Source organism: Rhinoderma darwinii, chromosome 3 (genome assembly GCF_050947455.1).
Source record: "Rhinoderma darwinii isolate aRhiDar2 chromosome 3, aRhiDar2.hap1, whole genome shotgun sequence".
Lineage (NCBI taxonomy): Eukaryota > Metazoa > Chordata > Amphibia > Anura > Rhinodermatidae > Rhinoderma > Rhinoderma darwinii.
The window spans coordinates 384,650,426-384,671,772 of NC_134689.1; the positions used below are offsets into that span (position 1 = coordinate 384,650,426).

A 21,347-nucleotide genomic window follows, 5' to 3' on the forward strand; every position below is an offset into this window, starting at 1 on the left:
AATCCCCGGCCGTAGTCGGCAACGGGGATTCCTCTCAAGGAGTAGCCACTGACGTCACTGTCCATATATGGACAGTGACATCAGGGCTTACCTCTAGGAGCGGAATCCCCAGCTTATGCTCTGGCTGGGGATTCTGCTCCTAGAGGAAGTCCCAATGGTGGGGGTAGCTCTATCTTCAAGGGGGGTGTGGCACTATCAACATGGACACTCTGGCACTATATAGGAGCACTATCTACATGGGCACTGTGGCACTATCTACAAGGGCACTGGCACTTTATATGTGGGCACTGGCACTAGGGGCAGCTTTGGGGGCATTATACTGTATAAGGGCAGCTAGGGGGGCATTATACCATATGGGGGCAGCTATGGAGCATTAAGCTGTATGGGGGCAGCTATGAGGCATTATACTATATGGGGAAGCTATGGGGGCATTATGCTGCATTGCGGCAGCTATGGGGCATTATGCTGTATGGGGGAATTTGTTTGGGCATTATACTGCATGGGGGCATCTGTGTGGGGAGTAGGGTGGATTCACACGAACGTGATTTGCGTCCGTGCAGCCCGCGTTGTTTTCATGCGCCACGCACAGACCAATAGAAGTCTATGGGGCAGTACAGACAGTCCGTGTTTTTTGCGCAGCGTTTGTTCGCTGCGTAAAAAGCGCGACAAGTTCTATATCTCTGCATTTTTCACGCATCACGCACCCCGCACCCATTGAAGTCAATGGGTGCGTGAAAATCACGCATGCCCCACGGAAGCACTTCCGTGGGACGCGCGTTATTCGCGCAATAACAGTAAAAGAATGAATGTAAACAGAAAAGCACCACGTGCTTTTCTGTTTACAAACATCTAAACGGAGTGTCATAAAGATGGCGGCTGCGCGAAAAGCACGCAGCCGCGCATCCATATGGACAGGGCACACGGAGCTGTCAAGTGCCTTTTGCGCACGCAAAACGCAGCGTTTTTTGCGCGCGCAAAGCGCACACGCTCGTCTGAATCTGGCCTTATACTGTATGGGAGAATCTGTGTTGTCTTTATACTGCATGATGGCATCTATGGGGGCATTATACTGTATGGTGGTAGCTAGAGGCCATTATACTGTGTGGGAGCAGCAATTTGGCATTCTATTGTGTGGGAGGCACTATGAGAGCTTGATACTCTGTAGGCTGAACCGGATGTGTATGGGCGGGGATTGGGTGAGATGAAAGGCGTGGCTTAAAATAAAAAAATTGCCAGTTGTTCCTCTTTGTGATACTTGAAATTTGGGAGGTATAGACAATGCTTCTTTCAGTCTTAGGAAGGTGATAATAATGACCCGTAAGACTGCAGGGAACTTAAGTGCTTCACCATTCCCTTGCAGACTGGTCAGCAGTCATTGGATATTAACTGGCTGTGAATGCTGACCAGTCTGCAGGGGAATGGACGGGCACAAGAATCCACTCAGAGACTCCACCGCCCTGCATGTTATTACTAAAACAGGCCTACAGCTAAATGGAGCAATTTCTAACATAACATCAGGGAATGTAAGCAACACCCTAGTATTTTCAGCAAAGGTGTAGCTAGGCATTCTTTTACCCTTATTCTTTTTTTAGCTCTAACCGCTCCTGCAAGATTATGTCATTCACTGAGGCCACTTATCTCATGCTTTTTTTCACTTGTCTTTTATAGGTCAGATGTGGTTGTTCTCTGTTTTTCCATTGCAAACCCTAACTCCCTGCAGCATGTCCAAACTATGTGGTACCCAGAGATAAAGCACTTCTGCCCCCGAGCACCTGTTATTTTGGTTGGATGCCAGTTGGACCTTCGCTACGCTGATCTGGAAGCAGTGAACCGCGCCCGACGCCCCCTGGCCAGGTTGTCTTTAAGTTGTTTACTCTGAATATTCCCTAATCTATATAGAAACCTCTGGCATCATTTAAGAATGCTCTGGATTTTTTATATCAATAATCATTTTATTATATTAAGGCCTTCCATAATTTTTTTGTTTTTTAAATAAAATGTCAATCAGTGTGTTAGGTGAAACTTTATAATTCGTTTTTATTATTTATTTTTTTACATTTTTGAGATACAGCTGCTTTGTATTCTTCAAACAGAGCAGCTGTATAGTTCGCTAAGAACTAAATCGGTCAGTCCCGCGGACAGTGTCAACAGGTCCTGCGTGTCAGATGTCAGTTATAAACTTAGATGTAATGAATAACAGGTGAATCCTGCATGTCAGAAACACGCAGGACCCGCTTTTACTGAACCGGATTTAGCGAACGATACAGCTTTTCTGTGTATAGGATACAAAGCAGCTGTATCTCAAAAGTAAAAATAGTTTTTAATATAAAATAATTATAAAGTTGCACCAATCACAATGATTGACCTGTATATTACATAGCCTTTAAATGAGCTGAACAACTTCCTAATTCTGCCCAACCATCATCGCAGAGCCCTTGTCTAACGCCTGTCAGGCTGTTGGTGCTACAATGAGCTGAGAATGTGAAGCAGCTTGGCAGTGGTAAAGATCTGTCCTTCCTCAGCTTAGCTGCTCACATTCATTCCATAAAAAAATGCTAGACAGAAAATCTAAATATATAGACATGACAGCCATCAGGACAGTACACCCCGCCAAAGCAGCCACACATCCAGAGTAAGAAAATTTAATTGTGGCTCATAGACCACTAGAGGGAGCTAACTTCAAAAGGATTTAAAGAGGCTCTGTCACCACATTATAAGTGCCCTATCTCCTACATAATCTGATCGGCGCTGTAATGTAGGTAACAGCAGTGTTTTTTATTTAGAAAAACTATCTATTTTCACCAAGTTATGAGCTATTTTAGCTTTATGCTAATTACTTTCTTAATGCCCAACTGGGCGAGTTTTTACTTTTGACCAAGTGGGCGTTGTAAAGAAGTGTATGATGCTGACCAATCAGCGTCATGCACTTCTCTCCATTCATGTAATCAGCACATAGTGATCCTGCGTTGTTCACTATGTGCTGTCACTTACTCACACATTAAAGTTACTGAAGTGTCTTAAGAGTGAATAGACATCACCTCCAGCCAGGACGGAATGTCTATTCACAATCCCGACACTTCGGTAACGTTTGTGTGGGACATACATCACAGCAAGCGTGATCTCGCTGTAAGCTGTCATTTACAGCGTGATCTCGCAAGATCACGCTTACTGTGCTGTAAGTCCCACACAAACATTACCGAAGTGTCGGGATTGTGAATAGACATCCCGTCCTGGCTGGAGGTGATGTCTATTCACTCTCAAGACACTTCAGTAACGTTAATGTGTGAGTATGTGACAGCACATAGTGAACAACGCAGGATCACTATGTGCTGATTACATGAATGGAGAGAAGTGTATGACGCTGTTTGGTCAGCGTCATACACTTCTCTCCACAACGCCCACTTGGTCAAAAGTAAAAACACGCCCAGTTGGGCATTAAGAAAGTCATTAGCATAAAGCTAAAATCGCTCATAACGGTGAAAATTTATCGTTTTTCTAAATAAAAAACACTGCTGTTACCTACATTACAGCGCCGATCTCACTATGTAGAAGATAGGGCACTTATAATGTGGTGACAGAGCCTCTTTAACCCCTTGGATACACGATCAATTTCAGTTTTTTCATTTTCGTTTTTTCCTCCCCGCCTTCCAAAAGCCATAACTTCTTTGTTTTTTTGTCAACATAGTCGTATGTGGGCTTTTTTTTGCAGGACAAGTTGTAGTTTGTCATAGCACCATTTATTGTAATGCATAATATGCTGGGAAGCTGAAAAAAAAGATTTGTGGGGTGAAATGCACGATTGCGCAATTTTTTGGGTGGTTTTGTTTTTACGGCGTCCATCAGGCGGTAAAAACTACATGTGCACCTTATTCTACAGGTTGATCCGATTATGGCGATACCAAATTTATATGTTTTGTTTTGTGTTTTACCACTTTTAAAAAAAAAAAAATATTTGTTAAAAAAAAATGTTTTGTGTATCCATGTTCTGGGACCCATAACTTTTTTTTTTTTCGTCAATTTAGCGATGTGATGGCTTAATTTTTGCGAGGCGAGCTGTCGTTTTTACCAATACCATTTTGGGGTATATGCAACTTTTTGATCACTTTTTATTTAATTTTTTTGGAGAGCTAAGGTGACCAAAAAACAGCAATTTGCGTGTTTTATAATTTTTTATTTTTTTTTGAACTTTGAATACTTTTTTTTTTCTTTAAAAACTTTATTTAGCTGTTTTTTGCTTTTTTTATTAGTCCCCCTAGAAGACTTGAATCAGCAATCATTGGATCGCTTGCATAATATACCGCAATACTAGTGTATTGCAGTATATCGTGATACGGACAGTCTATTTGGAGCCCTGCCAGATGCAGAGCTTCAATGAGTACAAAGATGACAGCCCTGAGGGCCTTTATTAGGCCCCCAGGCTGCCATAACAACCATTGTAAACAGCCGATCCGCCATGGGGGGGGGGGGCGCGATGAAGTGTTTCAGGGGGCGGCCCCCTTATTCTAACAATTTAAATGCCGTAGTCACGATTGATTGCGGTATTTAGGGTGTTAAACAGGCGGAATTAAAGTGAACTTTGATTCCGCCCCCTGGGGTAACACAGCCGTCACCAGCATAGTATGGAGCGCGCTCAGCCTTTGAGCGCGCTGCATACTTCCCCTTGGCAGCAGCAACGTAATAGTATTTGGCATGTCGCCAAGGGGTTACATAGGTCCTTTTGAGTTCAATTGGAGCTGTAAAATAAAAAAGTTCCCCCTAGTGGTGGCTTCCAGCAGGCAGAGCTTTATGACTTGAAGAGGACCCGTCACCTCTCCTGACATGTCTATTTCAATAAAAACTTGTATTGCCGAATAAATAACAATTCTGGAACACATTTTCTTGGAACTCTGTGTAGCGACCAGCAGGTTTGAGCTACTGGATTTGCGTAGGGCCACCCCTAAGGGCGTTGTCTAAGCAGACTCCCCGGTCTTTACCCTTTAACCCCTGTACAGGGATCTAGTCTCAGCTTAGGGGAGACTGCCAGGTCGCTACCTCTTGAGGTGGCCCCGGCGTATCTGCTGGCCAAACAGAAGCTAGACAGACACAGGCAGATGGTACCTTGGTGGTAGCAGAATACAGGCTAGTGCCGGATTACTTGAAGCAGGCTGGTGCCGGATTACTGGAACCACACTGGTCCCGGATTACTGGAAGCACGCTCAGAGTACATGATACCGACAGGTAACGGACACAGGATCCAGGATACCAAAAGGTAGCGGACACAGGATACCAACAGGTAACCAACAGGTAACAAACACAGGATACAGGACGCCAACAGGTAACGGACACAGGATACAGGATACGGAAACTTATAAAGCCCTGGGTGTGCAGAGTTAGGCTGGGGACACTTTTACTGCTGCGTTTGCTTGACCTTTAAAGAGGTTAAGTGGGGACCAAAATGTATTAGGAGTGTACTCACTGCAGTATGAGTGTACTCTCACTAATATACATTCCGGTCCACTGTCGTGCTGATTATGAGATTTTAATATATTTTTATGACGCTGCTGGGGGACCAGAGGTCTAGTTGACAACAAGACTCTTCGTCATGTGACCTGCCCCACTGTACTCTATGAAATCTATGTACTACTGCTACAGCGATAGAGTACAGCAGGGCCGGTCACATGATGAAGAGTCATGTCGTCATGGAGGAAGACTGTGCAACTAGACTTACGGTCCGCCGCCAGCACTATAAAAATCTATTAAAATGTCATAATCATCGTGATTGGCGACCAGAATATATATTAGCGAGAGTACTCACATACTGCAGTAAGTACACTGCTAATACTTTTCAGTCCCCCCTTTGAAAAACAGCAGAAGCGCACGCGCACCCTACAGGCTCAGTACAGGGGAGGAGGCAGGGGGCAGAGTGCATCGGCATCCCTAAAAAGGGATACGCCAGCGAGCATGAACAGGCTGCGGCCACGAGAGGATAGAGATGCTACAGTACCCCCATCTTACGCCCCCTCCTCTTAGGTCCAGAACGTAGGAAGAACTTCTTGATGAGGGTAGCAGCATCAATGTTCTATTTAGGTTCCCAAGATATCTTTTTAGGACCAAAACCCTTCCAGTCCACAAGATAAAAGTTCTTCCCTCCAACTTTCTTGTAGTCAAGAATCTCCTTGACTTCAAAGGCATCTGAAGAACCGCTGGGAGAAGAAGCAGAATCGGAGGACTTACTGTACCGGTTGAGGACCACAGGTTTCAGGAGAGACACATGGAAGGAGTTGGGAACCTTGAGAGTAGGAGGCAGACATAGTTTGTAAGACACAGGATTGATTTGTCATAAGACTTCAAAGTGGCCAAAAAACCTAGGAGCAAATTTGTAGTAAGGAATTTTTAGGCGAATATTTTCGCAGATAATCAGGCAGAGAATTGAGGAGAAGGCCTTCTCTTCTTATCAGAGTATTTCTCCATCCGCACCACTGCCTGCGAGATCACTGACTTGGTTTGCTGCCAGATCTGGAGAGAACTTCCATAGGAAACATTAGCTGCAGGAACTTCGGAGATAGCAGGCACAGGGAGAGGCACACGAGGATGTTGGTTGTAAACGATTAAAAACTGAGAAGTAGCAGTGGATTCACTCATATGATTATTTTATGAAAATTCAGCCTATGGGAGGAGATGTGCCCAGTTGTCTTGTTGAGCTGAAACAAAATGACGGAGATAGTTTTTATGTACTTGGTTAATTTGTTCAACTTGACCGTTGGACTGTGGATGGTACGCAGAAGAGAAATCCAATTTCACATCCAGAAGTTTACACAGAGCTCTCCAGAATGTGAACTGGACGCCACGATCAGAGACAATGTGGAGAGGCAATCCATATAGACGAAAGACATGCAGAATGAAAGGACTTGCCAGGCGAAAAAACTGAGGGAAGACCAGACAGAGGAATAAAATGTAACATCTTGGAGAAACGATCTACAATTACCCAGGCAGTTGTGCAGCCAGTAGGAGGAGGAAGATCTGTAATAAAATCCATGGCAATTTGCTGCCAAGGACCATCAGGAACCGGCAGTGGTTGGAGTAGGCCCATAGGCTTGGCATGAGCAATTTTGTTTTGGGCACACTTGGTACATGCGGAAACGTAGTATTTAAAATCCTTGGGTAGTGTGTGCCACCAATAGTGGTGAATGATGAAGTCCAGAGTTTTACGACTGTCAGAATGACCTGCCAATTTGGAGCTGTGACCCCGGAAAATAATCTTTTACCTGCCTGCAGGAGGGACATAGGCGTTCCCTGAAGGAATGTCCTTGATCTGCGGAGGAGTAGCATCTAAAATGCGTGATATGTTGAGGATCCTCTTCTAGGTCAGCTGATTCAAACAAACGGGATAGAGCGTCTGCTTTGATATTTTTGTCAGCTGGACGGAAATGGAGTTGAAAATTTGTTTCCTTCTGGTTACTCCTCTCTAGTATACCATTCCTATTTTTGCTCCATTGATGGTTTCTCGCCGATAGAGAATATAATGGCAGCTTTGGTTCCCTCGGTAACTCTGGACTCTTAATAGGTCCAGCTTCCTGATTGGCGCTTCAAGGACAGGGGGACGGGCACTGTTCACGGACGTCAGGTTTGGCGTCTCGTACGGTGATTGGCGGCCAGCTCCGATGACGCCAACAGAGGTGCGTGACCAAGTCTTTTTAGACTCGGCGTTCTTCCGGCTTGTGTGCGGCCAAACACCAGTGTCGTTCACACACCGGGAGACACGATTTAGCACTTTTTTATTGCTGTCCGGCAATAACACTTTCTAATGTGATCTTTGTAAATCGGGTTATGTCAGATAGTACACAATAGTACTGCCCGGTTACACTGAATTAAATTTTTGTCTGTGATTCCTGAGGACGCACCCTTTAATCAAACTTGGTGTTGAAACGCGTAGGGACACATATTGTTTGACATTTAGACAACATAGTGGCAATTTCTCAGCTTTAATATTTGTTTACTAGAGCACGGATTGCTTTCAATTCATGGATATTGAGCCTTTGGTCTTTTTTATTCCTGTGCTCTAGTCAGTCTGAGTAAAATTGCTCTGCCTGATACTAGTGAAAATTGGCAACTAGCCCATTTTAATACATATAAAAGTTTGATTTTAATAGTTTTTTCAGGCAGTATTTTCTTAGATCAATTTGAACGAATACCCTATTTATCAGGTTATTAGTGTAATATATTTTGACCAATTTAACAAAGGAGGGATGGCAGGCTTTCTGACCGGTGACATTAATTTGGAAACGTGGATGAATGATGCGAGAGAGGTGTTCCCAGAGAATGAATTGGCTCCCCGGTCTCATAATCTCAGCATCACTGCTGTATTCCGCCACCTTACTAAATCATATAAAGACCATATTAGATCATGGTGGGAAGTGAAAACCATTGAAACGTACCTAAAAAATTATATTGTGCCTCGTGGACTCCATATCACTCGGGTTCCAGCATTGAGACTTCGTTCTGGGGACCTAATCAAAAAATGGGAGAAAGAATCTAAGGATTCGTCTCTGAGGTCCATGAGCATTTTATCAGAGGAGGAAAAATTACTACTCAGTCGTAGTTCTAAGGATCTGAAGGAGGGCATTGAATCAGTTAAAAAATTCTATAGTAGTCAGGACTATGAGAGAAAGGAGATAGTTCTACAGCAAGCAATTGAAAAATGTACTGCTCACATAAAAGAACGTAAACATTTTCAATATGTTAGAGGCACCCTTGATTTCAAGGAAGGTAAAATTTTCGATTTTAGTACTAGACAAAATCTAAATCAGGAAACTGATACGGAGCAGTCATCCTCTGAACAGGATCTTTCTGATCCGGAAAATCTGAGATATCCTTTGAGGAGACCTAGAGGAAGTTCTGCTCAGGCGAGATATCCTAATCGTCAAAATCAGAGAGGAAGAGCTAGGGGCAAGGGTCCCAATAGGGAAGTTTTTTTGTCCAAAAGCCACCTTATCTCGGATGTCCAATCCTGATGACGACCTTCAGATTATTAATTTATCAACACGTGAATTTACCATAGATGAGACTAACCTCCTTAGGAAGGGATTATCCTTTGTTCCAACGAACAGATGCAATGCATGGGTTTGGGATGAGGTCCATATTGTTTGACATTTAGACAACATAGCGGCAATTTCTCGGCAATTTCTCGGCTTTAATATTTGTTTACTAGAGCAGGGTTTGCTTTCAATTCATGGATATTGAACCTTTGTTCTTTTCTATTCCTGTCCACTAGTTAGTCTGAGTAAAATTGCTTTGCCTGATACTAGTGAAATTTGGCAACCATCCCATTTTTAATACATATAACAGTAAAAGTTTAATTTTAATCGTTCTTTCAGGCAGTATTTTCTTAGATCAATTTGAACGAATACCCTATTTATTAGATTATTAGTGGAATATATTTAAAGAAGCAGTGTCTTGTTCAATCGGAAGAACTTACTTTGACTATCTCTGTGCATGTATGTACATGATATGAAATTGTGGTCACCAAGACATAAGGTCTAGTGGTTGCTAGGCAACCTAATCTCAGACTCCAGAATAAAATAAAGGGAAACTACAAGGAGAAAAATAAACATAGATCCTCCAATAGTATGTAGTTAGGCTATAAATGGTTTCTCAGATGTTCTGTTAACTGTTTTTCCTTTCTTCAGGCCAATTCGTCCCCAGGAGATTCTTCCGCCTGAGAAAGGTCGAGAAGTAGCCAAAGAACTTGGCATTCCATATTACGAAACTAGTGTGGTGGCACAATGTGGCATCAAGGAAGTTTTTGATAATGCAATTCGCTCAGCACTCATATCACGTCGGCACTTACAGTTTTGGAAGTCGCACTTGAGAAGTGTACGCAAACCTCTACCACAAGCTCCTTTTCTTCCTCCTCGGCCTCCACCCCCTGTTATCATAGTGCCTGATCCTCCTGCACAGAGTGAAGATCACCCTGGACACCTTTTAGAGGAAGCATCCTGTGCCGATGTGGTGCTGGTGGTCCAAGAAAGGATTCGTATCTCTGCCCACCGCATCTACCTCTCCACTGCTTCCTCCAAATTCTGTGACCTTTTCCTAATGGAGGATGGAGATCCCCCATCTCAAGCCAGGGATCCTCTTCTACGTGCCTCTAGCTTTGACGCTTGTGAGGGCTGTGGTGAGCCTGAGGGAGGAGGAATGAGAACCTCAGCCAGTGATGGTACTTTGGGGAGGGATGGAGATAGAGATTTGTCAGGGTGGAGCAGGGCCTTTGAAAGCATAAGAAGTGGAGTTCTGGAGGAACCACCTGGCTACAGGACCAGAAGGGTAACTGTGGTCAAGATGGACAGCTCAGTGAGGCCTGGACCGTTCAGAGCTGTGTTGAAATATTTGTACACTGGACGACTGGATGAAAGGGAGCCTGAGCTGATGGAGGTAGCCCACATTGCAGAGCTTTTAGAAGTGTTTGACTTGCGTATGATGGTGGCAAATATCCTGAATCGGGAGGCCTTCATGAACCAAGAGATCACTAGAGCTTTCCATGTGAGAAGGAGCAATCGCATCAAGGAATGTCTGACAAAAGGGATCTTCTCTGGTGAGAATTGCCTGAATCGTGAAAAGATAAAAGATTGTTAGGATCTGTCCAAAAACTGATCCATCATAATAGTTATGGCTCTATGAACCAAGCTTTAAAATTACATATTTTTCTGTCCTCCCAATACATGGACTGCAGAATTTTCTTATCTGGTTAACCCTGAGTTCTTTCTTATTCCAGAACTATATAGCTACTAGAAGAACTGTAATACTTACTCAGACAGAGCAATAAGAGAGGTTGCTGGGGTTGGGGGATGTAACTTGCAATGTTTCCTCTAAGTCTTGGCAGCTCCTGAGCGGGGCAGTTAGGGAGCAGGGCGAGTCACCATCAATGGTGGGCGATCTGTTGGCCAAAAGTAATACCCCCAGTAAACGCTAATATAGCGACTAAATAAGAGAATAAGAAAACGTATTCTAAATTATTTGTAATAATTTTTTTAAATACTATAATATTATAATATAAGTACAGCAGTAAAAAAGACGACAGTTATAAACGCCAATTATAGATATCAATGAAAGAATCCCTCATTACACCACTGCCCCTATAGATAGCGCCACACAGACCGCATGTAGATAGCGACGCACACCCACACCCTGTAGATAGCGCCACACAGACCCCCCTGTAGATAGCGCCACACAGACCCCCTGTAGATAGCGCCACACAGTCCCCCTGTAGATAGCGCCACACAGACTCCCTGTAGATAGCGCCACACAGAACCCCGGTACATAGCGTCACACAGACCCCCTGGTAGATAGCGCTACACAGACCCCCTGCAGATAGCGCCACACAGACCCCTGTAGATAGCGCCACACAGACCCCCTGTAGATAGCGCCATACAGACCCCCTGTAGATAGCGTCACACACATCCCCCTGTAGATAGCGTCACCCCCCTTGTAGATAGCGCCACACACAGCCGCCCCCTGTAGATAACGTCACCCCCCTGTAGATAGCATCACACACAGCCCCCTGTAGACAGCGTCACGCCTCTGTAGATAGCATCACACGCAGCCCCCTGTAGATCGCGCCACACGCAGATCCCTTCTAGATAGATCCGCACAGAGCCCCCTGTAGATAGCGCCACACACATCCCCCTGTAGATAGCGTCACACCCCCCTGTAGATAGCACCACACACAGTCGGCCCCCTGTAAATAGATAGTGTCACCCCCTGTAGGTAGCGTCACACGCAGTCCCCTGTACATAGCTTCACACGCAGCCCCCTGTAGATAGCGTCACACACAGCCCCCTTGTGGATAGCGCCGCACAGAGTCCAATGTAGATAGCGCTGCACAGAGACCCCTTGTATGTAGTGCCACACAACAATCCCCCCTTATATAGTGCCACAAAGCAATCCCCCTGTATATAGTGCCACACAGCAATTCCCCCCTGCATATAGTGGCACACAGCCCCCCTCCTCCCCTTGTATGTAGCGCTTCACAGTCCCCCTCCTTCCCTTGTATATAGCGCTACACAGCCCCCCTCCTCCCCTTGTATATAGTGCTACACAGCCTCCCTCTCCCTTGTATATAGTGCTACACAGCCCCCTCTCCCCTTGTATATCACGCTACACAGCTCCCCTCCTCCCCTTGTATATAGCGCTACAAAACCCCTCTCTCCCCCTGTATATAGCGCTACACAGCGCCCCTCCCCTTGTATATAGTGCTAGACAGCCCCCGTCTCACCCTGTATATAGTGCTACACAGCCACCTCTCCCCCTTGTATATATTGCTACACAGCCCCCCTCCTCCCCTTGTCTATATAGCGCTACACAGCCCCCCTCCTCCCCTTGTATATAGCGCTACACAGCCACCCCCCCTTGTATATAGTGCTACACAGCCCCTCTCCCCTTGTATATAGCGCTACACAGCTCCCTCCCTTGTATATAGTGCTACACAGTCCCCTTCCTCCCCTTGTATATAGTGCTACACAGCCCCCCTCCTCCACCTTGTATATAGCGCTACACAGCGCCTCTCCTCCCCTTGTATATAGCACTACACAGCCCCGCTCCTCCCCTTGTATATCGCGCTACACAGCCCCCTCTTCCCCTTGTATATAGCGCTACACAGCACCCCTCCCCCTTGTATATAGCGCTACACAGCCCCCTTCCTCCCCTTGTATATAGCGCTACACAGCCCCCTCCTCCCCTTGTATATAGCGCTACACAGCCCCCCTCTCCCCTTGTATATAGCGCTACACAGCCCCCCTCCCCTTGTATATAGTGCTACACAGCCCCCATCCCCTTGTATATAGCACTACACAGCCCGCCTCTCCCCTTGTATATAGCGCTACACGTCCCCCCTCCTCCCCTTGTATATAGCGCTACACAGCCCCCCTCCCCTTGTATATAGCACTACACAGCCCCCTCCCCTTGTATATAGCGCTACACAGCCCCCCATCCCTTGTATATAGCGCTACACAGCCCCCTCCCCCACAGTTCCTTAAAAAAACAAAAAGGTTGTGCTTACTTTGCCCTGTTCCCGCGACAGTCGGAGCGCTACACTGCCTCTCCGGCGGTATGTCATCACGCCGTCCTGTGCGACTCCCAGCACCTTATAGCCTGCAGGCTTTACGTGGTCTGCAGCCTATAGTATTCATTTGTATGTGCGTCCTGAGGATGCACATACAAGTGAATGTGGCTGTCGCTAGCACCGGAGACCCCTCCGGTGCTAGCGACGCCACTGCATCCGCCCGCGACAGTGCGCGGGCTTTAAACTTTAGTGGGCGGTGGCCTGTGGAAGGTGCGCAGCCGCGCACCTTATAGGGAACACTGGTAACTTGGTGACAACCCCTATGGACCCTATAAACGGCCACTTTACGTTTTTTCTCATCTGGAAATTTAGAAGTGGGATCTTAGGGGTCAGTTTGCATTTTTCCTCCATTTACATTGTCTTTTTTTTCTACATTAGACATCACTTTTGTTCTGGACGACGGAAGCATTAAGGCCCATAAACCTCTGCTCATCTCTGGTTGTGACTGGATGGCAGCCATGTTTGGGGGACCCTTTTTGGAAAGCAGCACCTCTGAGGTGAGGAACTGTATCATAATATGTTGATCAATAAAGTTTGGAAGATGAGGAGAAGGCAGATGTCAGAATATGATAACAGAGCATAGGTAACTGCTAAGCATTTATTAGAGGTGTGGAGTTCACAAATTAATGTTCTCCATATTTATTACATGGTGCAAAACACTCAAGAGAAGTCACTATGGCTTGCACTAGCTACTGGGGAGGGTGACTAAGATGAATGTGGGCACAACTGCACACGCTCCCTGACACAGTGATTGTCCCTCTTGTGCTGTGCATTAAAAGGGTTGTCTGGTTTAGAAAACCCATTTTCAAGTACCCTGTTGGATAATTTGGAGTTAAAAGAAAAGGGTCTCCCATTCAGGACACTTATCTGTTATCCAAAGCCGGGAAGGGAATCTAGGGAATATGAAGCGGGTTAATATTTTGTTCCCTGGTGGACTAACGAAAAAAAGTGGTTAGATAGTTTGTGATCTAGGGTTTATGAGGGGGTTAATTCCCACCCCTGGTGGTCTAGGGTAAAATAGGGGTTTGGTACCTGGTGGTTTACTCACCTGCCCAAATTATGGATTGACCCTTTCAGGACCAAGGTCATTTTGGCCCTTGAGGACCAGCTCCATTTTTTCAAATCTGACATGTGTCATTTTATGTGGTAATAACTCTGGAATGCTTTCGCCTATCCAAGCGATTCTGAGATTGTTTTCTTGTGACATAGTGTACTTTATGTTAGTGGAAAAATTTGGTCACTAAATTCATAGCTTATATGTGAAAAACACCAAAATTTCGAGGAAATTTGCAAAAATTATAATTTTTCTAATTTTTAATGTATCTACTTGTACAGCAGATAGTAATACCACACAAAATTGTTGCTAATTAACATCCCACATACACTACCGTTCAAAAGTTTGGGGTCACCCAGACAATTTTGTGTTTTCCATGAAAACTCACACTTATATTTATCAAATGAGTTGCAAAATGACTAGAAAATATAGTCAAGACATTGACAAGGTTAGAAACAATGATTTTTATTTGAAATAATAATTTTCTCCTTCAAACTTTGCTTTCGTCAAAGAATGCTCCATTTTCAGCAATTACAGCTTTGCAGACCTTTGGCATTCTAGCTGTTAATTTGCGGAGGTAATCGGGAGAAATTTCTCCCCATGCTTCCAGAAGCCCCTCCCACAAGTTGGATTGGCTTGATGGGCACTTCTTGCGTACCATACGGTCAAGCTGCTCCCACAACAGCTCTATGGGGTTGAGATCTGGTGACTGCACTGGCCACTCCATTACAGATAGAATACCAGCTGCCTGCTTCTTCCCTAAATAGTTCTTGCATAATTTGGAGGTGTTCTTTGGGTCATTGTCCTGTTGTAGGATGAAATTGGCTCCAATCAAGCGCTGTCCACAGGGTATGGCATGGCGTTGCAAAATGGAGTGATAGCCTTCCTTATTCAAAATCCCTTTTACCTTGTACAAATCTCCCACTTTACCAGCACCAAAGCAACCCCAGACCATCACATTACCTCCACCATGCTTGACAGATGGCGTCAGGCACACTTCCAGCATCTTTTCAGTTGTTCTGCATCTCACAAATGTTCTTCTGTGTGATCCAAACACCTCAAACGTCGATTCGTCTGTCCATAACACTTTTTTCCAATCTTCCTCTGTCCAATGTCTGTGTGCTTTTGCCCATATTAATCTTTTCCTTTTATTAGCCAGTCTCAGATATGGCTTTTTCTTTGCCACTCTGCCCTGAAGGCCAGCATCCCGGAGTCGCCTCTTCACTGAAGACGTTGACACTGGCGTTTTGCGGGTACTATTTAATGAAGCTGCCAGTTGAGGACCTGTGAGGCGTCTATTTCTCAAACTAGAGACTCTAATGTACTTGTCTTGTTGCTCAGTTGTGCAGCGGGGCCTCCCACTTCTCTTTCTACTCTGGTTAGAGCCTGTTTGTGCTGTCCTCTGAAGGGAGTAGTACACACCGTTGTAGGAAATCTTCAGTTTCTTGGCAATTTCTCGCATGGAATAGCCTTCATTTCTAAGAACAAGAATAGACTGTCGAGTTTCACATGAAAGCTCTCTTTTTCTACCCATTTTGAGAGTTTAATCGAACCCACAAATGTAATGCTCCAGATTCTCAACTAGCTCAAAGGAAGGTCAGTTTTATAGCTCCTCTAAACTGCAAAACTGTTTACAGCGGTGCTAACATAATTGCACAAGGGTTTTCAAGTGTTTTCTAATCATCCATTAGCCTTCTAACACAGTTAGCAAACACAATGTACCATTAGAACACTGGAGTGATGGTTGCTGGAAATGGGCCTCTATACACCTATGTAGATATTGCATTAAAAACCAGACGTTTTCAGCTAGAATAGTCATTTAGCACATTAACAATGTATAGAGTGCATTTCTGATTAATTTAATGTTATCTTCATTGAAAAAAACTGTGCTTTTCTTTTAAAAATAAGGACATTTCTAAGTGACCCTAAACTTTTGAACGGTAGTGTATGTCTACTTTATATTTGCATTGTTTTTTGAACATTATTTTATTTTTCTAGGACGTTAAAAGGCTTAGAACTTTAGCAGCAATTTCTTACATTTTCAAGAAAATTTCAAAAGGCTATTTTTTCAAGGACCGGATCAGTTATAAAGTGGCTTTGAGGGCCTTATGGCCTTATGTATTAGATAGGCACCATAAATCACCCCATTTTAAAAACTGCAACCCTCAAAGTATTCAAAACAGCATTCAGAACGTTTCTTAACCCTTTAGGTGTTTCACAGGAATTAAAGCAAAGTAGAGGTGTTATTTACAAATGTCATTTTTTTTGCAGAAACTCATGTAAAAAAAATAAATCTGTAACACAGAAGGTTTTATCAGAGAAATGCAACTCAATATTTATTGCCCAGATTCTGCAGTTTTTAGAAATATCCCACATGTGGCTCTAGTGTGGTAATGGACTGAAGCGCAGGCCTCAGAATCAGAGGAGCACCTAGAGGAGTTTGGCGTCTCCTTTTTATAGAATATATTTTAGGCACCATGTCAGGTTTGAAGAGGTCTTGTAGGGGCAAAACAGTGGAAACTCCCCAAAAGTGGTTTTGGAAACTACACACCTCAAGGAATTTATCTAGGGGTATAGTTAGCATCTTGACCCGACAGGTCTTTTGCTATATTTATTGGAGTTTGTCTGTGAAAATGAAAATCACTTTTTTTCTTAAAAAATATAAAAAAATGTAATTTTTACAAGGAATAAAGAATAAAAAGCACCCAAAACTTGTAAAGCTATTTCTCCCGATTACGGCAGTACCCCATATGTGGTAATACACTTCTGTTTGGACCCACGGCAGAGCTCAGAAGGGAAGGAGCGCCATTTGGATTTTGGAGCGCAGATTAGGCTTGGTAGTAGTTGTGTTTGGCGGCATATGTAATCTGTGAGGAGTACATCAGGGCATATGTAATCTGTGCGGAGTACATCAGGGCATAATAAGAGGGTATAATAATGGGGTAAATAAATAATAATTCATAGATATGTGGCCGGTATCGCACTGATAAATGGTGCCCAATCTTATCCGCTTTTGGAACGCTCTGCACAATTTGTGTCGCTATATTCTGAGCATCAGAACTTTTTTATTTTTTCTCCACCGGAGCCGTGCCAGGACTTATTTGTTACGTTACAATCTGTAGCTGTTATTGGTACAATTTTAGGCTACATGTGATTTTTTTATCACTTTTTATTTGATTTTTTTGGCAAGCAAAGTGATGAAAAAAACATACATTTTGACAATGTTTTTTGTCCTTTTTTTTTTACAGTGTTCACCGTGCGCTATAAATGACATTTTACTTTATTCTGCAGGTCGGTACGATTACGGCGATACCATATGTATATAGTTTTTTTTATGTTTTGTGGCGTTTGCGCAATAAAATCACTTATTTATTTTTTGTGTCACCATATTCCGAGAGCCATAATTTTTTTATTTCAGTCCAAAAAGCTGTGCAAGGGCTTGTTTTTTGCGGGACGGGTTGTCGTTTTTATTGGTGTTATTTTGGGGTACATGCGACTTTTTGATCACTTTTTATTTTATATTTTGGGAGGGGTGGTGACCAAAAAAAAAAATAGTGATTCTAGCATTGTTTTTTAATTATTTTTTGCGGTGTTCACCGTGCGGGAAAAATAATATTACAGTTTTATAGTTTGGGTCGTTACAAACGCGGTGATACCAAATATGTGTACTTTTTTAACGTTTTCATTTTTTTCCTATAATAAAAGACTTAGGCCCCATGCACACGAACGCAAAAAGGCCCGTAATTACATGCCCATAGACTTCTATTGGCCACGGGTACCTCCCCGTATGCTTACGGGAAGGTGCCTGTGCCGTTGAAAAATATAGAACATGTCCTATTTTAGGACGTAATTACGGCACAGGCAGGCCCATAGAAGTCTATGGGGCTCCCGTAATTACGGGTGACTACGTGTGTGTACCCGTAATTACGAGAGCGTTGCTAGGCGACGTCAGTAAATAGTCACTGTCCAGGGTGCTGAAAGAGTTAAACGATCGGCAGTAACTGTTTCAGCACCCTGGACAGTGGCTACCAATCACAATATAGATCAACTTGTAAAAAAAAAAAAAGACGTTCATACTTACCCAGAGCACCCTGCTTCTTCCTCCAGTCCGGCCTCCCGGGATGACGTCAGCCCATGTGACCAATGCAGCCAATCACTGGCTGCAGCAGTCACATGGACTGCCGCGTCATCCAGGGAGGTCAGGCTGGATGTCACGAGAGGGACGCGTCACCAAGACAACGACCGGGTAAGTATGAATTTCTTTTACTTTTATTACGGAAAGGGCTGTCCCTTCTCTCTATCCTGCACTGATAGAGAGAAGGGCTGCCGATTACTGCAGTGCAATTTTGCATTGAAAATGTGCCCGTAAATACGGGTGGAATACAGGTAACACCGGACCCGTATTTACGGGTACGGGTCCGTAATTACTGGTGCAATACGGGTCGAATACGTGTGACCAAGGACCCGTATTTACGCCAGTATTTACGGACAGTAAAAAATACGTTCGTGTGCATGGGGCCTCATTATAGGAAAAAAACATTTTTTTTTATCATTTTTTTTTTTACTTTTAAGACCTGCAGCACTGATGGCTGCTATAACACATTACACTACCTAGGTAGTGTAATGTATTATAAACTGTCAGTGTGACATTGACAGTCAGGGTATGTTCACACGCAGAGTCAAAAACGTCTCAAAATACGGAGCTGTTTTCAAGAGAAAACAGCTCCTGATTTTCAGACGTTTTTGTGCCACTCGCGATTTTCGCTGCGTTTTTTGCGCCGTTTTTTACGGCCATTTTTGGAGCTTTTCTCAATAGAGTCTATGGAAAATGGCTCCAAAAACGTCCCAGGAAGTGCCCTGCACTTCTTTTTCGCGGCCGTATTTTTGCTCGTAAAAAAACGCTGAGAAAAACACTCCGTCGGAACAGAACGCCGTTTTCCCATTGAAATCAATAGGCAGATGTTTGGAGACGTTCTGATTCCGATTTTTCGGCCGTTTTACGGGCGTTTACGGCCTGAAAAACGGCCGAAAATAGGCCGTGTGAACATACCCTCACAATGACAGGAAGCCTATGAGGACCAGCTGGTCCTGATAGATTTCCATGAATGGCAAATCCGGAGGCCGTTGTATGGCCTCCGGTTTTGCCATGCAACCGAGGGCAGCACCCGCAATCGGTCCCCGGGAAAGTTTGTTGTAGCAACAAACTTTCCAGTTTGTTGCCTCAACAAACTTTTCCTGGGATCACATGATCGAGACCTGAACCAATCGAGTCCCGATCATGTCTCTGGATCGTGCTTTTAACACCCACTATGAATTTAGGTTGGCGCTGCACAGAGCCCAGCATTCGCCTACGTGAATTTACTGTGGGCAGTCAGGAAGCAGTTAATAACAGTGATCATATTCTCTGTAGCCGAACCAATCGGTTCGGCTATCAGAGAACAGGTTGCTGGGGAGCAGGGGACACTGACACCGCGGGCGTCAGAGCACTCTCCCCAGCGCTATGCCGGCAGAAGCAGAGGTCTGCAGATTCACGTCCTATCTGCACGGGGTATAAGCGGATAGCATGTGAATCTACAGATTGTCGGCTTGAAAGGGTTAAGCACCAGAAGCAATTTATACAGGGGCAGAATTATAGAGTGCTTTAATTACAGGCTTTTATTTGTCCCTAAACTTTTATTTGCCTTTGCAGTTGCTTGGCATTGAGCATCACTACTGTTAACCAACATAGCACATTTCTTTCCAATTGCTCAACTGATCCCTTTCTTGTAAGCATATTCAACAAAACATTTCCTTTGGGAAATGTTCAATTTTCAATAAAAGGAGCAAAACTCCTTTGACTGATCATTATGTGAAATCACTACTAGTCTAATTCTTGTCATAGACGTAGATTGCCATCCATTTTGGGTGTACATAGTCACAGAGCAACTCATTTTGACCAATTGAAGCAGGGGGCTAAATTGGAGTTTGTTTTGGTCGATGACTGTAGTTCTAGACCATGACTGATTTACAAAAAAAATTCAATATACCAGTTATTTTCTATATGGTTTACTTGTTTGGTCTTAAAAGAGTATTTTCTCTTATGGACTTTTAAGATGTTATGATTGGAAATGTTATTGGTTAAGGTTCTGATAGCTGGGATACCCATCAATCCAAAGAAAGAGGGGGGCCCGGATCGTCATACTCAGTGGGGTCGTGGCTGCACGTGTGAATAGGACGTACGGTAGCAGTTGAGGGAGCACTCTTGACCGTTTCTGTGTCTGCTTTTCATTTTTGTAAACAAATTTTATTGGGTTTTATAGCATTACAAAAAAAAACAGAAAAACAATGAGAAATCAGATATTCTGTATCAAAATTGATCCCTGAGAAAAGGAAATGTACAATAATAGCAACATATTGCATAAGATACAACAGATAATACCATATTCTGCTACATTCACAGTATCACCGATGTACATTGAGGTACTTGTTTTTACATATAATATTAGACCCAGGTAACTTAAACAATCAAACAAACCCCCCCCCCCCCCCCCACCATAGCTCAGGGGCCCATCAGTTTTCAATTAATCTTTAATAGAAACCAATATACGACATTTGGGCATCAGATCTAATAATCATATATATCGTCATGATCAAGCTTTGTGCATCCCCCCTCCTTGCGCTAGTCCTTCACTGAGGCCCCAAATTACCTAGCGTCCCTGCAACCGCTCTTGTCAAATACCAGGACGTGTAATGAAATGGTGCCATCAATTCCACAATCTCGCTTTGTTGATAATGCTTGCAGATAAAGGTCTTCCATTTCTGAAAAAATTTGGAAGCTTTAGCTTCCGGTGTACGCTCTATATCTAACTTATCCATATGTATACCCTTCTTCATCTGGTACATTAGATCTGTAAGTGGAGGTATAAGGGGTGTAAGCCATTGTGCCAATAAGCATCTTTTAGCGATCAGCAAGAATACATGAAGGGCTTGTGGTGCCCTAGGGAGATCAGGAAAGACATGAAACAGCAGAGACAGTGGGTCCAGGGTTAGTGAGATTTCCCAAGTATCCTTTATAAATTGCACTATCTCGGTCCAGTACGGAACAAGTTTGGGGCACTTCCATAATCCATGTAAAAGATCAGTTTTGGGAGTGGCACATCTTGGGCAAGCCTCCAATCTATCTGGCGCATTTGGATGTGGGGGAATATTGAAACCATA

At 43.9% G+C, this 21,347-nt stretch overlaps 1 protein-coding gene across 2 annotated transcripts in view; it reads left to right on the top strand.

The window, feature by feature from the left end:
• The window catches only part of RHOBTB2 (Rho related BTB domain containing 2), a 67,816-nt gene that overhangs the window by 36,671 nt on the left and 9,798 nt on the right, over positions 1 to 21,347 (top strand). For both annotated transcript variants that reach the window (XM_075858883.1, XM_075858884.1), the window contains 3 exons: positions 1,669 to 1,854; positions 9,666 to 10,570; positions 13,475 to 13,593. In XM_075858883.1, coding sequence (XP_075714998.1) covers positions 1,669 to 1,854; positions 9,666 to 10,570; positions 13,475 to 13,593 — 1,210 coding nt within the window. The remainder of the gene's footprint in view (positions 1 to 1,668; positions 1,855 to 9,665; positions 10,571 to 13,474; positions 13,594 to 21,347) is intronic.